This window comes from Orycteropus afer, unplaced genomic scaffold (genome assembly GCF_000298275.1).
Source record: "Orycteropus afer afer isolate SDZICR_OR568_19922 unplaced genomic scaffold, OryAfe1.0 scaffold00440, whole genome shotgun sequence".
Taxonomy (NCBI): Eukaryota; Metazoa; Chordata; class Mammalia; order Tubulidentata; family Orycteropodidae; genus Orycteropus; species Orycteropus afer.
Window position 1 is genome coordinate 1,754,186 of NW_006922027.1, and position 19,552 is coordinate 1,773,737.

Genomic DNA, 19,552 nt, shown 5'->3' on the forward strand with positions numbered 1-19,552 from the left:
GCCCAGTCTTCCTTCTGAGGAGTGCTAACCTTCTGGTTAGCAGTCAAATAAATGCCGTCTATACCACCAGAACTCCCAATCACCTCATATACATGTAAAAACTGGACAATGAATAAGAAAGACCAAAGAAGAGTTGATGCTTTTGAGTTGTGGTGTTAGAGAAGAATACTGAAAGTACCATGGACTGCCAGAAGAACTAACAAATCTGTCCTAGAAGAAGTGCAACCAGAATGCTCCTTTGAAGCAAGAATGGCCAGACTTTCATCTCACCTACTTTGGTCATGTTGTCAGAAGGGACCATTCCCTAGAAAAGGATATCATGCTTGGTAAAGTGGAGGGTCAGAGAAAAAGGGGAAGACCCTTAATGAGATGGATTGACACAGTGGCTGCAACAATGGGGTAAAGTATAGCAAGTATAGCCTGGCACATGACCAGGCTGTGTTTCATTCTGAGTTCACTCGGAGTTGGAGGTGACTAGATGGCACCTAACAACAGTAACAAGGCCGACAGTCAGCAGGGTATTCTTATATTACTACAGTCCCAAAAGCAAGAAACAGACTAGAAGTTTTCATATCAACTCTACTGACTCGGGACCAAAGTGTTTGGGCTAGGGGGAAAGCTCATCAAGGGGCCTGCTCCTTTCAACCAATAGGTAGAGAGCCATCCTGCCAAGTCTAGGAAACAAGTATGTCTCTGCCACTGTCTGCCTGGGCTCCATCCACACAGGAAACGCCTCCCTGATGGAGACTTGCATGGAGATCATTTTCTATGATTCCTCTCTCCCATGGGCTGCACCAGCTGTCTGTACTTACTCAATACCAGGAATCCCATGCCTTTCTTGAGAAACCTGATGGCAATCCATAGGACAGGGCTCTCTGTGTTTGCAGTCTGCCTGAGGAGTCTAATGAAAATGTCTTGCTCATGCCATAGGTGCTGGTGCCTCAACCCCAACCTGTAGCATACAGGGCATCCTCTTGGCACAGGCTTCATATGCTTTTCTCTTCCTCCCAAAGAGCCCCTTCCAGCAGTAGGACCCTTCTCCATGCCTGTCTATGCCCATCCTGGCTGGCCCAAAAGCTCAGTCCATAGACAATGGTCCTTGGGCCAGGCCTGGGGCCTCTGGATACCTGTCCAGGCCAGGGGAATCAGCAACTCAGGGCACTCACCTTTCTGCCCAGTTGGAAGGGCACAACTGGGTCATCCTCTGCATGCAGAATGAGCAGGGAGCAGGAGATGTGCTTCACACTAGGAGGTGGTGGGTTGGGGGGAAGGAAAGAGGTGACCAGATAGCACACAGAGACCAGAGAAGACAGGGTAAGGGAGCATGTGGGTCTTACATACCCTGATTTGGGTTTTGGGAGGCTCTTAAATTCTGCTGAGTTCTTTTTACTAGAAAACCAAAAGTTCTTTTTACTAGAAAACCAAAAGTTGATTTCTTAGATATTTCTATCAACATCTATTTTAGCTAGGGATTATTGTTGCTAGATGCTATCGAGTTGGTCCCTGACTTATGGTGACCTCATGTACAATGGAACAAAACACTGCCCAGTCCTGCACCATCCCCATGATCAGTTGAGAAGCAGACTGTTTTGGTCCATAAGGCTTCCATCAGGTGATTTTTGGAAAGTGATCACCAGGCTTTTTTTTCTAATCTACCTTAGTTCAGAAGCTTTGCTGAAACCTATTCAGCTAGTAACAACACAGAGGCCTCCACTGACAGATAAGAGGTGCATTGGCTAGGTATCAAACTTGGTTTCCTGTGGGGAAGGCAAGAATTCTACCTCTGAACTACCAATGCCCTCATTAGCTAGGTGATAGTCTGAATTTAAATCTAGAGATCAATTCAGTCACCAAAATCTGGCCCCTGTACATTTTCTGGAAATTTAAAATAATTACTTTTGTCAGTACATACATTCTTTACAATTTACAAAATAATATTTGTAAAGTGAGTAATTTAGGTGTGCCAAAAAAGCTATTGCAAGTGAATGCTATTATGCATCTGTTGCCCAAAAAGTCAATACTTTCTACTTCATTTTGGTGTAAATAACATCTTAGAGCATTCTAGATCTAAGCATTTATAAGTAAATAAAAATTTTCAATAGATCCAAATCCTTTCAACTGCTACGTAACAGAATAACAGGACACCAGAACTGGAAGGGGTCTGAGTATCTCCTAGAACATACCTCCTTATGGGCTGGTGACAGCAGCAGAACAGCCAGCCTCCTAACAGTGGCTCAAGTGGTCTTAGCCTGGCACAGTGCCTGGGTCTGAGGGTGTACTTGCACCAGCACCCTCAGCAGGCATTCACTATTTGTGGCACATAAGCTCACACCCTTCTCTCTTGCTTTGGAAATGGAGGAGAGTCTCTGCTGTGCTATACTTTGTTGTGACTTCAGCAACAGCCTGCTGCCATCCAAGGGGACTTCAGTTTCCAGTGGTGTCAGAGCTGAGGTCAAGGGGGAATGGTGGTAGGACCATAGCACTGCCTGCAACCCAAGCTCTTGCCTGGGCTCAACAGGGAGAGTCAGGGCCAAGTAGCGGTTTTAGGAAGTGCCTGGGTACTCACTTCTCATCATTTGCAAATCTAATTCCACTGCTTGTAATGGGATCGAGGAAAAACCAGTCAAATCCAGGAAAGTATCGATATATCTGAAGACAACATGAAGAGAGTTTCCATAGTGTTTATCAAAATATCCATGCAAGAGGCAAAGGTCAAAGTACAGGTTTCACAAAGTACTGCCCATAATTACCAAGCTCTAAGGGCAAAAATAGAAGATGAGGCAGAGGAGACACACAGCCAAGGGTAATTACCCTACCACCCCCTGCAGGTGACTGTGGGACTTGTAACTAAAGTGATGCTCAGGATGCCCCTATACCTCCCCACCCTCATGACCATGTGCCAAAGGTCACAGAATCACTTCCTTCAAGAGGCTTCCAGATGAGCTTTGCCACTGGGAACAGAGGGTTCACCCCTCTAGGTTAAAGACCCAGCTGCTATGGAGGCTGATCTGCATACGGCCCTGCCACAGGACTGCAGCCAGAGTTCAACAGAGAAATCAGACTTCTAAAAGATACTAGTCCTGCCACACCTATAAAATGGGACCCATGGTCATTTTCCCTGCAAGGGTTGTGGGGAAAGGCAAGACAAAAAGTTAAAACAAAACAAAGGACTCTTCTGGCCTGGGACAGACCAGAATGAGATCAAGACAGGTGGGCAGACTCACAGCTCCTCCAGAACACAAGCCAGCTGAAGAAACCCTAAGCATCCAGGATGAGAAGGACTCTCACCAGGCTGTTGTTGTTGTTGTTGTTATGTGCCGTCGAGTCGGCCCCGACTCATAGCGACCCCTCCTTGGGTTTCCGAGGCAGTTATCACTACGGAAGTAGGATTGCCCAACCTTCCTTCCGAGGAGTGGCTGGTGGGTTTGAACCGCCAGCCATCTGGTTAGCAGGCAAGTGTCTTAGCCACTATGCTACCAGAGCTTACCAGGCTAGGCTTCTGAAAATAATGCTGAGGCTCTGGGGTGAAGGCATGATTGCCTGGAATTCCAAAGTAGGTTTACTCGGGCTTCACCATCGAGGATGAGCTGCCTATCCTTAAGAGCTGACCTAGAAAGTGACGTGGCAGCCTACCCCTTCCACTCCCAAGAGGCTGCCCCTGGACTTTATGCCCCAACACAGGTGAATCCCATGGCCACAGCAGCATGTGGGCAAGGCTGTGTGACAACCTGGCCCCTACCCTACCTTGTGAGTTACAAACTTTCCGGGTAGTTCTATAACCAGGCCTGTGGCCAGAACTAAATAGTGGCTAAGTTTTAGTAAAATGTGTATTTTATTAGCATATTTTAATAGTAATTTTAATAATTATTTGGTAGTTATTTATAGCTATGTTAGTATTCTATAGTAATTATTTTAATAATTTTTAATAAAATCTCTACTTGCCACTGAAAATGGATGGCTTTTTGCTTCTTCACGGATATTAGTGAATGGGGATTCCAATATAAGAGCATCTGGTGGCGTCTCTAGACAAACAAAACAAATGGAGTGGTGGGATGAGCAAGAAGGCCTGACAAGACAGGCTCTCCCTCAGAAGACACCTCACTAGAGGCTCTGGGCTGACACACACTGCTTGGGAGGGTACCAGCCCAGACCCCTTCAGGTTCTGGCTCCCCCAGAAGCCTAATGCCTCTCATATACAACACTGAGCCCCAGATGCTTATCCCACCAGCCCCGCCTAGCCCTGGGAATTTTCCACCTAGGAACCCTTCTCAACAGTGCCATCTCTCCCAGGTGGGTTGTGTGACCACAGGGCTATGAAGCTACCTTGCCAACCGCAGCCTTACAGGTCTCTGGTGGGCTTCATAAGCTCACCAGCCCCTGCAGCTAAGGAAGCTGCTTAATGTAACAGAGGCCTCTGGTCCAGCCCAGTGCTCTAGGGGGCTTGGGGAAAGTAGGTCCTAAGCTTCCCAACCCACAACACTGGGCTCATGCTGGTCCCAACACAGAGCCAGCATGAACCCAGTGCTGCCCCTGCTGATCATATGTTTGTGGGAGCGAAAGTACCATCTACCTAACAAGAACTTGGAACATGGTCTGGAATGCAGCAAACACCTCAAAAATGCCAAGTCCCATGATGAGGGGGAGCAAAGATGGCCCAGAAACACCCACCAGAGAGAGCTGTGGGGATCATCCTGTGGAGGCCAGGTCTGGGACCACACTCCAGGAACTACAGGTGAACTAGCTGCTCAGATAAGCTCTTACCTCGCTCACAGAGGCGTCGCACCAAATTTGTTGCAACCCTGGAAAGAAAGAAAAATTGTTGAATTCTGACAAAAATGTTTTAGATGAGACTGTTCTAATACTGGAAAGTGACCAGAGAAGCTGAGGGATCTGTTAATGATGGGACTCAATGTTTCCTGATTGTAAAAATTATATATACACACACACACACACACACATATATATATGTGTGTGTGTGTGTGTGTGTATAATTTTTTTTCCTAAGCAAAATCAAAGAGATTTGAACCTAGTAAGACCATGATTAAGATATCTGCTCAACAAGGTGCTCTGGGAGTTGCATGGTTATGAGGAAGCTTCCAGGAAGATAGATGCCAGGGCACCTGGAAAAGCAGTGGATGGGTTCAGAAGCCTGTGCAATTGGCTTTAACCCTCTGACCACCTCACCTAGGACAGCTTCATTTGGACCACAATTCCTTCCTCTCAGCTGATACACCAAGGTCAGTGTGGACACTGGTGAGCTGGACAGGACAGAGGCACCTAGGGCAGCCCTGCCAGCTGGGAGGGAGGCAGCAGCATTTATAAGTCAGCCCAGCCCAGCAGGCTTGCAGCCCAATACCACACCTGGGACCTGTTCCCTCCACTCAGGGCATACAGAGACTCTCCACTGCTCATTCCTCTAATAAGGGAGAAGAGGCCCTGTCCTGAGACACTACCAACCTGCAGACCTAGGATGAACTATAGGAGGGTGTCCAAGGGAGAGGCTAGAGCCAGGAGGGCTGCTTCCTCAGATACAATGAGGGGGTATGTGGCTGCTGATGCTCTTGGGGTCTGGGCATTGAAAGTAATGGGTCCTTTCAGAAATACTCTGGACTTTCCACAAACAGAATATGAAAATGCTTCCTGTCTGAGCAGAGATAGGAACTGAAACAGCCACTGCTCCCTTCCTCAAGCTCTCTGGTAATACGCCAGTATCATCTGAGTGGTCAATTTGTTTACAAACAAATGTCCTCAGCTTGCATACTTGAAGCACCATGGCACCTGGATATGACGACAAGCAAGCACACCTCAAAGTCACGCTGGCCCAAATTAGCCAATAAATGTGATGTTCCAAGTGCATCCTGAGAATGCCATCACAACTTTCTGCATGCACTGAAGGCATAACCCTGGCCTTACACCCACACCTCCAGAGAGGCATCTTCACCACATCTTCCCATAATGTCTTCAGTCACTTCAGTAAAGGAATTAGAGCAGCTCAAACTCTTTATGGTCTCTGTGGTACTTCAAACATTTCCTTTCTATGGAGATAAGGGGGTCAAGGATTTGGGGAACTAACAATAACTTGGGGTTCCCTTGGGTACTTCTCTTGGGAAAGCTGCCCAAAAAGATCTGTGAAAGGCCACATCCTACAGGTACCATTCACCTGGTACCCAGAGTGGCCCATAACCTGCAGGTAATGATCACCCGGTGCCCAGGGAGTGGCTCCAAATATACATGGAGCACCTGCAAGAAATGCTCACCCAGTGCCCCAGGAGTGGCCCCACATGTACTTGAGGAACCTGCAGGTAACGCTCACCCGGTACCCAAAGAGTGGCCCCAAATGTACACAGGGTTGTCACCACTTCTTGCTTTCACCCAGTCAAAAACATGGAGTGCATCGTATGTCATCCCCTGCTCGGATGGTGTTCCTGCTGAGTCACCCCAACCTAGACAGAAGCACAGGAGGAGGTGAGAGCATGGTCATAACCTGACACACAACATATTTACATGCAAACATGTGCACACCCACACACCCACAGGAGGAGCCCACACAGCACTTGAGCCTGAACCAGGAGAGGCTACTGTAAGCCTGACAGGGAGTGAGCTGCCCTTTATGGCATGAGCAGAAGACCCACCACTTAAGATCCCAGCCATGTTGTGTGGGCCATCTGTTCTGCTAGACAGAGTGGGTAGTGAGAAGAGGGTGGATTGTCCATCAGGTCAGTTCTGTACCACTCCCTCCAGCACCAGTGAGGGCAGGTGGTGTGGCCATGGTAGTTACTCTCATACTAGCTCCTGGGTCTCTGGCTTACTGGCTGGTCTGGTTACCTAGTGCCACTCTGACAAGAATATACCATAAATTGGATGGTGTGAACAAACAGGAGTTTATTTTCTTACAGTTCAGGAGGCTAGAAATCCAAATTCAAAGTGCCAGACTCTAGGGGCTGTGTGAAAGCCCCTTGACCTTGGGCTTCAGCTCTGCCTCTTGTTCCCAGCCCACTGAAGCTAGGGGCATCTCTTCACTCAGGCAGCTACTGGCTGCTGAGGCTAACAAGCCCAAAGTCAACAAATAAAATGGCACAGCCCTGATGTTACCAAACCACATGGCAGGCCATTAATTCAAGTCCACTGAAAGTTCCAAGGTTGGCAGAGCATGGCAGGCTGTTGAACAATGACAATGGCTACATGCAGGGTCCAAGCATGCCATAGGCTAGAGACCATTCCCAAAGCTGTTTCTTATATATGGGAAGCAGACCACATCCCTAAAGCAGCTACTCAGCTGCTTGTGGTAGGTCCCACCATGGGGCTGACTGCCAGTTTCATCATGGGGGAATAACTACCACCAGCTGCCCAGCCACTCAACCAGGCCCAGTCAAGTTGACAGACAAACTTACCCACCACATTGGCCAAATCCAAAGTTCCCTAAGCGTTGAATCTAAGTTGGTGGGCTGCAAATTTGATTACCAAGTAGTAAAGTGGAATCAACAAACTACTTCCCAGGAACCTCGGAGTTGGCCTGGTGCATGCCCTGACTAAAGCTTGCTCATGGGTAAGAAAATCTTAAAAAGGCTGTGGCAAGAAGCTCTCCTTCTTCCCTGAGGGGCAGGCCACCTTCTTGCTCTTCCAGTTGAGGGTCCTGAAGTTCCCTCCACCAAAACCCACAGCCCCATGTGCAGGGAGGCCCCTAGAAGCCCCTCTCCTACTTCTGCCACCTCCTTACCCATGTTACAATCCCTAAAGCCACCAGACTGTCCATGCACCCTTGACTAAGTCCTGAGGAGCTGCTGTTATGGCATTCAGACTCTGAGACTCCTACTGATTATTGACTGCTGTGCAACAGGTGAGTTTACACCTGACCCCAAGACCTCTGCCAGTTACTGACTGTTGTGCAGACAGTGGCAGTCAAACCTGAACCCAAGATTACTGCCAGCCACAGACTTGTGCTCATGAATCTCCTGGCACTTTAGGCCTTGGTGATGGCTGGTCCAGGGTGAAGCATCTAATAGGGGCCCGAGGTGGGCAGAGGGAGCAAAACAATTCCCCCACCAATGAGCCAAGGCCAGTCCAGATGCCCTGGATAAGGACCACTGGAAGTGCCAGGAGCACCTTGATGCCTGCTGGGGAGGAACCTGGTCCTGGTCCTGACTTCTAGGCCCAGCTTTTGTCAGTCCCCCAGGAAAGAAGGGAATCAAGGAAGCAATTTTCTGGTTTACGGCAACTCTGATTGCTGACCAAGAAAGGGAAGGGAACTTGGTTTTATCTCAGTGTACAATTAGCATCTCATTTGCATAATAGACAAAAGCCAACCATTTCTGTACCCACATTACTAACATCTCTGGCATCAGTGTTTGAAAAATACCCTTTCCATGGGCCTCCCTACTCATCCCTGAGTCTCCAGGAAAGGTCAAGTGCAATTGTCATTTTTGGCAGCTCAGCAATGAGTCATCATCAAATGATCTGAAACCACAAAGCTTATAAAGAGAGGTTCTGCTGCATAAGCAAACCCACAGTCTGTGTGCAGAGCAGCCTACCCTACCCTCCCAAACAGTTGTACAGCGGCAGGGGAGACAAGCTCAGGACACACAGGCAGAGGGAGAGACAGACAAAGACAGTCATAGAGAGACAGAATCAGATACACAGACACAGATAAAGAGACATAGTCAGAGACAGGTAGAAACACAGATACAGAGGCACAGAGACATAGTGCAGAGATATAGAGACACAGAGACAGAGGCAGAGCAAGGCTAGCAGGAACAGAGTGGGAAGTACAGAATGAAGGGCTGAGCCCAGTTTACCATTCTGGCAGTACCATCTTAGTCCACTGAAGGATGTTCATAAGTGGAATCTCCCTGAGATAAACCACTCATGGATGTCTAGAAGTGCTGATGGGGCAGGTCCCCAGGAGTTTCTTATACAGGATGGAAAAGAATGTGCTTGAAGCTAACTGTGGAATTTCACTACTTGATAGAAATACAAGGAGTGGGAAAAGGAAAAAGGCTGCTCCCTTTTTTTATCCTAAGGCCTGTAGCATGTAGTAGGGACAGCATGAAGAAGACAAGAGTGAACTACTTTCCAGCTCTTTCATTTGAAGTTTTACCCAGTTCAGAACTGAAGTGCGAGAACCACTCCAGTGACCTCCCAAAGATGGCCACAACCTAAACCCCAAAACATGTGAATATGTTAGGTTACATGGAAGGGAGAATTATAGTTGAAGAAGGAATTAAGTTCACCAATTTGTTGACCTTGACATAGGTAGAGTATTCTGGATTATCCAGGTGGGCCCAATGTAATCATATGGGTCCTTAGAAATGAAAGAGGCTAGCAAGCGAGTCAGAGTAGGAGTCAGAAAAATGCAATGTGAGAAACACTCCAGCCACTGCTGGCTTTGAAGGTGGAAGACGGCCGATAGCCTCAAGCCAAGGAATGAGCTTTTCACTAGAAAATGAAAAAGGCAAGGAAAGGGATGGTCCCTAGAACATCCAGGAGAACACAACCCTGCTTACCCAACACCTTGATTTTAGCTCAGTGAGACCATTTTTAGCCTCCTGACCTCTAGAACTGTGGATCAAAAATTTCTGTTGCCTTAAGCCACTGAGTTTGCAGTTATTTGTTACAGCACCAGATGAAACTGAAACAACCTCCATATCCAGCCAATAACTGCTTATCTTGACCCCTCCCCTGCTGCCACTTGGTCTGAGCACATTTGATACCACTGCCCTCCTCCAAGGTCAAAATGTGACAGCCAGCCAAGCACCCCTTTATCTCTAATGTAGGACTATATAGAGAAATACACTTTTTAAATAGTTGCTCAATTTTGATACAAAGTATTTTTCATGGTCATTAAGGAAAAATGTTCTTAGCATACATCAAACAGTTGGTTCTTGATCTGAAAAAACATGATCTTTCAGTGGCAAGCCCAATGATTCATTCAAAAAAGGAATAAGGAGACTTCTGGTAAGATGGTAGAATAGGCAGACAAGCTACACAGGCCTTCTTCAACAAAGAAAAGAGAACTAATTGACAGAGATACAGAAGATAATCCTGGAGCCCTGAACTTTGAAAGGAAGTACACAGAAGTGGATTAGGCACCAACTAGTGGACAAACCTGAATGAAAACAGTGAGTACAGAGATGGAGCTGTGGGCTATCAGCTACTCTGATGGGACCAACAGCCGGAATATTTCCAAGTGGTGCTGGGACCTAAAATTGACCTAGTCACCAAGGGCTTCAGGATGACTGCGCTGGTGGCCTATGACTAGAAAGGGAAAAGACAAGGAGGGAGACAACCTGAGCTGTGGATTTTCTGCTGTCTGGAGGGCACAGCCATTTTGATTGTTTATAAGCGGTGGCCATTTTGGATATTTAAAGTGACTGAAGGTGTAGTCACTTTGAATGTTTACAAATGGTGGCCATTTTGGATATTAAAAGTGACTGAGAGCACAGCCATTTTGAAAGTTTACAAGCCACAGCCATTTTGAATTTTAAACTGACAGCATTCTCATTTGGATTCAAGGATCCTAAGAATAGGCTCTGTCTGCCAAGGATGGCAGGGACATATGGGAGGCTGACAATGGGAAAGGAGACAGGTGGTGAGTGTATAAGTACTGCCAACTAGCAAATAGAGGAGCACAGTATCCTGCTTACATAGATACTATGCAAAGAAAAGAAAAATCGTGGGCAAGTCACTCCAACACACAATCATCAATTAAATATAAACACAAAAATGTTACAATATCTCAGAGACAAAAGAGTATCACAGTCTACACAAAGAAGCAAGATAAAGCAGAAGAAACAGGAGACCAGGATACAGACCCAGAACACAACCCTGAGGAATCAGCAGCATTGGAACTGCCTGATAAGGAATTCAAAAGAATTATATTTAGGTACCTTCAATGGATTAAGAGACAGATCAATGAAAACACTGAAAAAGTTGAGGAAAAACAGAGAAAACCCTAGAAAATTTTAAAAGACAAGGACAAAATGAAAAATTAGAAATGATACAAAACCTACAGATAGAAATCTAGAAGATTAGTACTAAATTTTCAGAAATAGATAACACATTGAACAGGCAAAGGAGTAGAATTGAATCAATGAAAGACAGAACTAGTGGGACTGAAGACAAATACCTCAATACTTCTTTGGAAAGGGATCAATCAGAAAACAGATAAAAACAAAATGAAGAAAGCCTAAGTTCATGTGGGATACCATCAAAAGGAATAACCAACATGTAATTGGAATTCTAGAACAGGAAGAAACAAATAAAACCACAGAGAAAACTGTTGAAAAGATAATTTCTTTTGGAAGAGAATTTCCCTGGTATGATGAAAGATGAGAATATATCCATTCAAGAAGTCCAATGAACCCCAAACAGGACAGACCCCAAAAGAAAATCACCAAGACATATCATCATCAAGCTCACCAAAACTAAAGACAAAGAAAGAATCCTGAAAGCACACCAGAAAAACAAAAAGTAACCTACAAAAGGCATTACCAATGACAATAAACTCTGATTTCTTGGCAGAAACCATGCAGGCTAGAAGAAAACAGGATGGTATATATAAAACCCTGAAAGAAAAATATACACAAGCAAGAATTATATACCCAGCAAAACTGTGCCTCAAACATGATGGTGAAATTAGGACATTTCCAGATAATCAGAAATTAAGGGAATTTGTTAAAACCAGACCAACCTTACAAAAGATGCTAAAGGGAATCCTTTGGACATAGAACCAACAACAGCAAACAACAACTGACCACTAACACACATGATGACATAACCCAGAAACCAACACAGTTATGGAAGTATCCAAAGTAAATAAACCTACAAGATTGTATACAAGGAACCAGAGATATCAACTGATAAATAAGGACAACTACAAACCAAAAAGAGGGAAAAAACTGTATAGTTACAGAACTTCTAAATGGTAGGGAAGTCAAGACAACTGCAAAACAGGATGGACTGTTCTAAACTTGGGAGGAAAATTACAAATCACAGGGTAACCTCAAAGAAAAATGATAAACCTTCACATCAAAATAAAAAAAAGAGGACCAGCACAAATATTTAGCAAATACTAAAAGGGAAGGAAATGATAATATGATTCATAAACAAAACCAGCCAGCACAGAAAATTATATGGAACAAAGAAATCAGCAACATCACAAAAAGGCACGTAACAAAATGACAGCAACAAATTCATACTTGTCAATAATTACACTGAATGTCAATGGATTAAATGCACCACTCAAGATACACAGAGTTGCAGACTGGATAAGAAAACATAACCATCAATATGCTATCTACAAGAGATACACCTTAGAGACAAAGAAAAAAAAAAAAAGACCAAAAATTAAATTCCTATTTGCATCAAAGGACTTCTCCAAAAGGGTAAAAAGAGAACCTATAGATTGGGAAAACATATTGGCTATGACATATCTGACGAAAGACTTATCTCCAAAATTTATAGAAAACTTCAACACCTCAACAACAAAAAGACAAACAATCCAGTTCAAAAATGGGCAAGGGACATGAACAGACATTTCACTAAAGATGATATACTGGCAGCCAACGAACACATGAGGAAATGCTCACAATCATCAGTCATTAGAGAGCTGCAAATCAAAACAACAATGAGATATCATCGCACCCCAGCAATAATAGCAAAGTTCAACAAGACAGAAATTTTAAATGTTGGTGAGGTTGTGGAGACCTTGGAACTCTCATATACTGCTGGTGGGACTGCAAAATGGTACAACCCGTGTGGAAAATGGTGTGGTGTTTCCTTAAAAAACTGAAAATTCATCTGGGGGATGATATATGTAGGAGATCCTGGATAGAGAGGGAGAACAATGTGGAACAAAACTCAAAATCATTTGGGAAAAAAAAAAAAAGGGGGGGGGGGGACCAAGTTTGCTGGTCTGATAGAGCCTGGTGGAACCACTGAAGTTATGGCCCCTAGCTGCCCTTCAGGTTTGGAATTGAACCCACACCTGTGGCTTCCAGCCAACAAAAGACAGGCATATGAGGTGAACATTTACACTAGGTAGATACACTCCTTGGAGAGAACAATCATGGGAGAAAGAAGGACAGTTTATGCACAGGGAAACAGTTCAGAGGGCAGGAGTGCATGGAGGGAAGGACATAGGGAAGAGGTAACTATGGGGAAGAAGTGGGAGGGGAACTGTTGCATTATGGTAAACTGTAGTCAATGTCATGAGACAAAGTGTATGTGAACTGCTGTATGGAAATGAATTTGCCCTGTATACTTTCACCCAAATCACACACACACACACAAAAAAAACTGAAGACAGGAATACCATTTGATCCAGCAATTCCATTACTAAGTATATTTCCTAAAGAGGTGAAAGACAGGACACGAACAAACATATGCACACCCATGTTCATCGCAGCACAATTCACTATAGCAAAGAGATGAAAACAACCTAAATGCCAATCCACAGATGAATGGATAACCAAACTATGGTACGTTCACACAGTGGAATATTACTTACATTAAAGAATTATGACGAATACACAAATCATCTCACAATGTGGATGGATTTGGAGGACATTATGCTGAGTGAAATAGGTCAATCACAGGACAAATATTGTATATGAGCCCATTATTGTAAAAAGTCAAGGAAAGGTTTACTTAGGGAAGGAAACTCACTTTGTAGGTTACCAGGGATGAGAGGGAAGGGGAGAGAAAATTTCGGACTAGTTGGGGGTCACAAGTTGATGTGGGTGAGGGGAAGGATGGTATGAAAAGAGTCTGTGACCAGCATGATGGCATTGGGAAAAGGAAGGACACTAAAATGTGCACCTAAGATATAGGCAACAGAGGCAAATACTAGTGTATGCACAATACTGCATTACCACTAACGTCAAACATCAGGCTAGAGAGAAATGCATAGACAAGTGAGAAGATCAGGTGGAAGTTGGCGAACAGGGATACATCCTAGATCAAGGATAGATTTAGCTGAAGATAATCTTACATATGTGTGTGTGCTACAAAACTAGCCACACATTACAGAAGCAATGGAAGACAGAGTTGGAGTAATCTCTCATAGACAGCCATACACCTTGAGAGAGAGAAATACCAGGCCTGCTGACTTGGGACCACAGTTTCAGGGGACACCAAACTCAATTGGCACAACATAATATGTAAAAAATCTTGCTCCACAACCAACTTTGGTGAGCAGTGACTGGGATCTTAAAAGCTTTCCAGCGGCCTTCTAAGATGCAGCTATTGGTCTCCTCTCAACTGAAGCAAAGAAGACTGAAGAAAATCAAAGGCATCTGGAAACAGTCCAAGGATATGATGGACCCTGAGACCAGAAAAACTAGATGGTGCCTCGCTATCAATGCCAACCACTCGGAAAGGGATCAAAACTGGAGATCCTGGATAGAGTGGGAGGGAAAATGTGGAACAAAATCCAAAAGCACAAAAATGACCAGAATTACTGGTTGGATAGAGTCTGGTGGAACCCCCAAGACTATGGCCTCAGGTTACCCTTCAGGCCTGGTATTGGACTCACTCCCATGGATTGGTTCTCAGTCCAACAGTAGAAAGACCTATATGCAGAACACCCATCCCAAGGTGATGCACCCCCCTACTCGAGAGAGATATACCCCTTAGAGCAATAGGCCATGGAGCGCCAAAGGGACAGCATCACATAGAGGGAAAGCTGGACAGACAGAAGTGCATAGTTAAGAAGGGCACTGGGAGGAGACAGTCACAGGGGAAGGAGGGTAGGAGAGTTTGTTATGGTCTGGGATGGTAGCACAAGCACGTATGTAAGATTATCTTTAGCTAAATCTATCCTTGATCTAGGATATATCCCTAGGTAATCACAGTGTGAAATCAAACATACATGAACTATTGGATGTAAAATAAATTTTGTTCTGTAAATTTGCACCCAAAGCACACTAAAATTTAAAAAAAAAAAAAAAAAAAAGGAAGAAATACTTATTCTCCCTTAGCAATTCCCTTTCCATTTTCTTATTTTCAGAACAAGACAAGCTCTGCTGAACATAAAGCTGTGGGGAATATCTGAGTCCAGCAGAAAAATGAAACAGCATTTCTTACATGGATTGGCTCTCAGCCCAACAGTAGAAAGACCTGAGTTCCTCTGAAAGAGGTCATATCATGGGGGCTCCAGAGGCCCACAGTGAGGTATACCTCTTGTTCTACCTTTGGCCGCTAGGCTTGCTCAGAGGCCATCAAAGGACAGGTCAAAAGGAGACTATACTCCGGTGCCTCTTCCAAAGAAATCTCACCTCTGTAATCAAAGGTGACGACATGGTAACCAAGGGAACTCAGCACCTGTGAAACGAAAATAAACAGGTTTGGCAACAAATCCAAGCACCTCGATGAGGATAACTTTGTCTCTGACTAAAGTCACCTGGAGTTTTGTCTCACTGACCTGCACACAAGGAAAGACATTCAATGTCCTCTGGCTCAGAGGACTTAAAACCCCAGCATGAAGAGTGGGGGATCTGGAAGGAGGAGGAATATCCGAGTGCAGACCTCGATTTGGGATCCATTTCTGCAACCCAGCATTTCTCAGATTTTAAGCTTTTGTGGCATTTTTTCTTGCTGTACCTCCATTTAGATCCTCACTCCCACCCCTCACCAACAGACCCAGACTTCAGGAGGGGCCACACAGAAGAATCCACTTTGTGTGCCCACACCAGGGTGCTGAGAAGTGTGAGCTACAGCATGAGTCAGCTCCTGCTGCATTATGTTCTCTACGTCAGGAAGGGTGAGAGGCCACTTCCCACAGCACCTTTGTGTCTATGAAATGTTTCTCCTTTCTTTAGACTGCATGTTCTTTATATCCCTGTAGTCACAAACAAACCCTGTTTCTAATGCTCTCTCAACTGAGGTAACTATAGAGTATTGAGAAAGAGGCTGTGCATGCTGTCATAAGGAGATCTACATATCAGGCTGTCCTAGGAACACTGTCCAGTCTCCTTATCAGTGGCAGATGTGGCAGGTGTTTTCTAACCTGAGTTTCTCTAGTACATAAGAAGGGGAGCAATTGCAGTGACTGACCTGCCAGGTCTGTTTCTTTGAAATGATCTGATCTGGAGAAGAGACATTGATTCTGGTTGGGGCCAGCCCAAACTGTTCTCCTTAAAGGCTTTAGGTCTATTTCAGTCTTTGCAGGGGATGCTCCAACCTTTCAAGGGCACTCCCAGGGAGCAGGAAGGCCATGGTTATACAAATCTCACTTCAATGTCCTTCCCAGGTAGCACTGTGGGCAGGAAGTAACAAACAGGGCCAAGTCTATCCATTTAAGAACCCATATGGAGGGCCTGCTCCATTGCTGGGTATCTGAAAATGTACCCAATTTCTTTTCTTTAAGGCTTGCTGGAAAAAATGTCGGCATTCAGTCCCCTCCCCTTATGTAATCAAATGTATAAAGTTCAAGGGGGGAAAAGGCCTGTTAACAGCCCAGAGCTGTAACGTACCCACATACGGGCTTCAGCTCTTTTTTGCCCTACTAGCAAATAAAGATGTCCATTTAAGGGCAGCACGAAGGGAACAAATGTGGGTGGCTCTGACACCCAAACACCCCTGATGAAGAACAGAATAAACCAAAAGCACAGGTGTGGATGCCTGTACCACTGAGGTACCACTCTGTATCTGTTAAATCCTGCTGGCACTTCCACTGAGTCTGTAAGGAATGTCTGATTCACATCTGAGAGCAAATCATGTTGAATGTGGAGAATGTCTATACCAGCACAAATCTGTGCTCTTACAACTAGCAGTGCTGTAGAGCTCCCTGGCCACAGAATTTTCCTTATTCATTGTGTTTATGAGTAACACAGCACTTAAAAGCCATTTTAAATACATTTTATGTAATTTGACAGTATCTGGCATATGATCCACAAAATAAACACTCCCTAATTTTTGAAAAGTACCCCTTGAGGCAGCACTGTGGGAAGCATTTTAAGGCAGAGTCAGCTGGGGCAGTGCCTTCCAGCACTTCTATAAAAGGCTATGATCAACTTTCAAAATTATGACTTGCTTCTGGTCATGCCTCCTAAAATGATAGCAAGGAAGCAGTACATGGGGCGTGGTCTGTACTTCACGTGCACATGCTGTCTATGTCACCCTGTGCCTGCATCATCTAGTGCCTGCATCTTACCTTGTACAGCTCCACACGGTGGTCCCCTCCCCTAAAATGTCATGGAAGAAGAAACAAGAAAATAAGTATTAGTACATCTTCACAAATGGTCAGGCCCAGAGTCATACTGTAAGAGTCTAGAGTTTTTGTGACTTGGTCCCCAAATCTGATACTAGGAAGGGGTCAATGTGGACAAGTGACTCTCTCCTCATGTCACCCAAAGCAGCCCCAGGCGTGACTCTGGGAATACTGTGCCAAGGAAGGGGCAGTCTTAGCACTAAAGATTTCTTAATTATAGCCTTAACTTTATTTTGGAATAGGTCACTCATACATCAACACAAAATTCAGTGGCTATAAAAGGACATAGAGTAAACCTGCCCAAGTCCTGCCCAGTCATCCAGTTCCATCCTTTAGCTTCCTGCATATGCAGAGAACATCCATGCACACAGAAACAAATATGCTTATTTAACACACACATGGACCACACTCATGGACACATTCTATAGCTTGTCTTTTATATTTAATACATTTTAGCCAACTTCCAATACATTCTTTTTAGCAGCTGTTAACTTTCTCATTGCATGGTTTTTTCCTGTTTACCACCTGTTGCTAACCTAAGTTCTGTTGCAATTGTCCTCACACACATGTGTGGGACACATTCCTGGATATGGAGTGTGGAGCTGAAGGTGTATACAACTATTATCCTGGCAGTGACAGCCAAATTCTTCTTCAAAATGTTCTAGCCTTCTACCAGCAGTGGATAAGAACAACTGTTTCTCTAGCCTTTCACATCAGAATTTCAATGGGTATTTCTTACTGTTGAGCCTGAACATTCTTTCACAAGAATAAATTGTTTCACATGTCATCTCTCACCTTCTCTATACTTTTGAGTTGTTTTGTTTTTTATAGGGAGCACCTGACAATTGCAGGTATGTGTGTCAGGGGAAGGAGGCTTCTACAATGAGACAAAGAAGAGATGAAGGAAGAAAACCAAAGTAACACTGAAATAAAACAAAAGAGTGCTTTCAAACCCAGAGAGAAACAATGTAAAATGTTTCAGCTTTCTTTGGAACAGTTCCTGGGAGCTCCTTTCTAAATTTTCCAAATTTCCTACAATAAGCTAAAAAGAAGAGGGGAACAGTGTATGCACAATGGTTGCAGCAACCCAAGGAGTGATGTCTGGGAAACAGAAGCAGAGGTGCAATCACATGCTCTTTCTGCACTTAGAATCACAACTGCATCTAGAATTGTTCAATTACTCACAACTGAGCAGAAAGCAGCAGACCCAGACTAACTAATAGGAAGACAGCCAAGTGGGCTGGCAAATTGTCCCTGTTACTAGACCAAGTACCTATGTAACTTTGAACTGTACAGCTGGCTTATCACACATTAAGTAGGAACAATGCCTAAGTTGCAAACAGGCATCATATGGGCCAAAAAACTTGCACTGGTAGTAGTTACCAGGAGATGGGATCATGGATGATTCTCCTGTGTAAACTGTAAACTCTGAGAGGGTAAGAGCCTGTCTGAGTCAGTCACCATTCCCTAACCTGGGCTTAGCACATGTTGTTGTTGTTGTTATGTGCCATCAGGTTGGCCCCGACTCATAGCGACCCCTCCTTGGGTTTCCGAGGCAGTATCACTACGGAAGTAGGACTGCCCAACCTTCCTTCCGAGGAGTGGCTGATGGGTTTGAACTGCCAGCCTTCTGGTTAGCAGTCATGTGCTTTAGCCACTATGCTACCAGAGCTCACATAGTGAGCACTTAACAAATACTAGCTGCATTAACATCCTTTTCCCCTCATGTTGTTCTTAGGTTCCATCGAGTCTCTTCCAACTCATAGTGACACTATGTACAACAGAATGAAACACTGTCTGGTCATGGGACATCCTCACACTCATTGTAATGTTTGAAACCACTGCTGTAGCCACCATGTCAATCCATCTTATTGAAGGTCTTCCTCTTTTTTGCTGACCTAATTTACCAAGCATGATGTTCTTCTTCATGGACTTCACTCTCCTGAAGACATATTCAAAGTAAGTGAGATCAAGTTTCCCCATCTTCACTCTAAGGCCCATCCTTGCTGTACTTCTTCCAAGACATATTTGCTCCTTCTTCTGGAAGTACACAGTATGTTCATTATTCTTTGCTAACCTCATAATTCAAAGGCACCAATTCTTCTTTGATCTTCCTTATTCATTGTCTAGAGTTCACATGCATATGAGATGATTAAAAATACTATGTCTTCATTCCTCAACATAATAAAGGGCATTTATGCAAAACTAAGAGCCAACATTATTCTCAATGGAGAGAGACTGAAACCATTCCTCTTGAGAACAGGAACTAGACAAGGATGCCCGCTATCACCATTTCTATTCAACATTGTACTGGAAGTCCTAGCCAGGGCCATAAGGCAAGAAAGG

General features: G+C 44.5%; 1 protein-coding gene across 1 annotated transcript in view; it reads right to left on the bottom strand.

Annotated features, from left to right (window-relative positions):
• The window catches only part of ABHD12 (abhydrolase domain containing 12, lysophospholipase), a 225,537-nt gene that overhangs the window by 6,453 nt on the left and 199,532 nt on the right, over positions 1–19,552 (bottom strand). The window contains exons 5-11 of the mRNA XM_007954185.2: positions 17,150–17,180; positions 15,273–15,318; positions 6,314–6,443; positions 4,762–4,799; positions 3,943–4,022; positions 2,567–2,649; positions 1,167–1,245 (exon numbers count right to left, since the gene is read on the bottom strand). Of these exons, the coding sequence (XP_007952376.1) occupies positions 1,167–1,245; positions 2,567–2,649; positions 3,943–4,022; positions 4,762–4,799; positions 6,314–6,443; positions 15,273–15,318; positions 17,150–17,180 (487 nt within the window). The remainder of the gene's footprint in view (positions 1–1,166; positions 1,246–2,566; positions 2,650–3,942; positions 4,023–4,761; positions 4,800–6,313; positions 6,444–15,272; positions 15,319–17,149; positions 17,181–19,552) is intronic.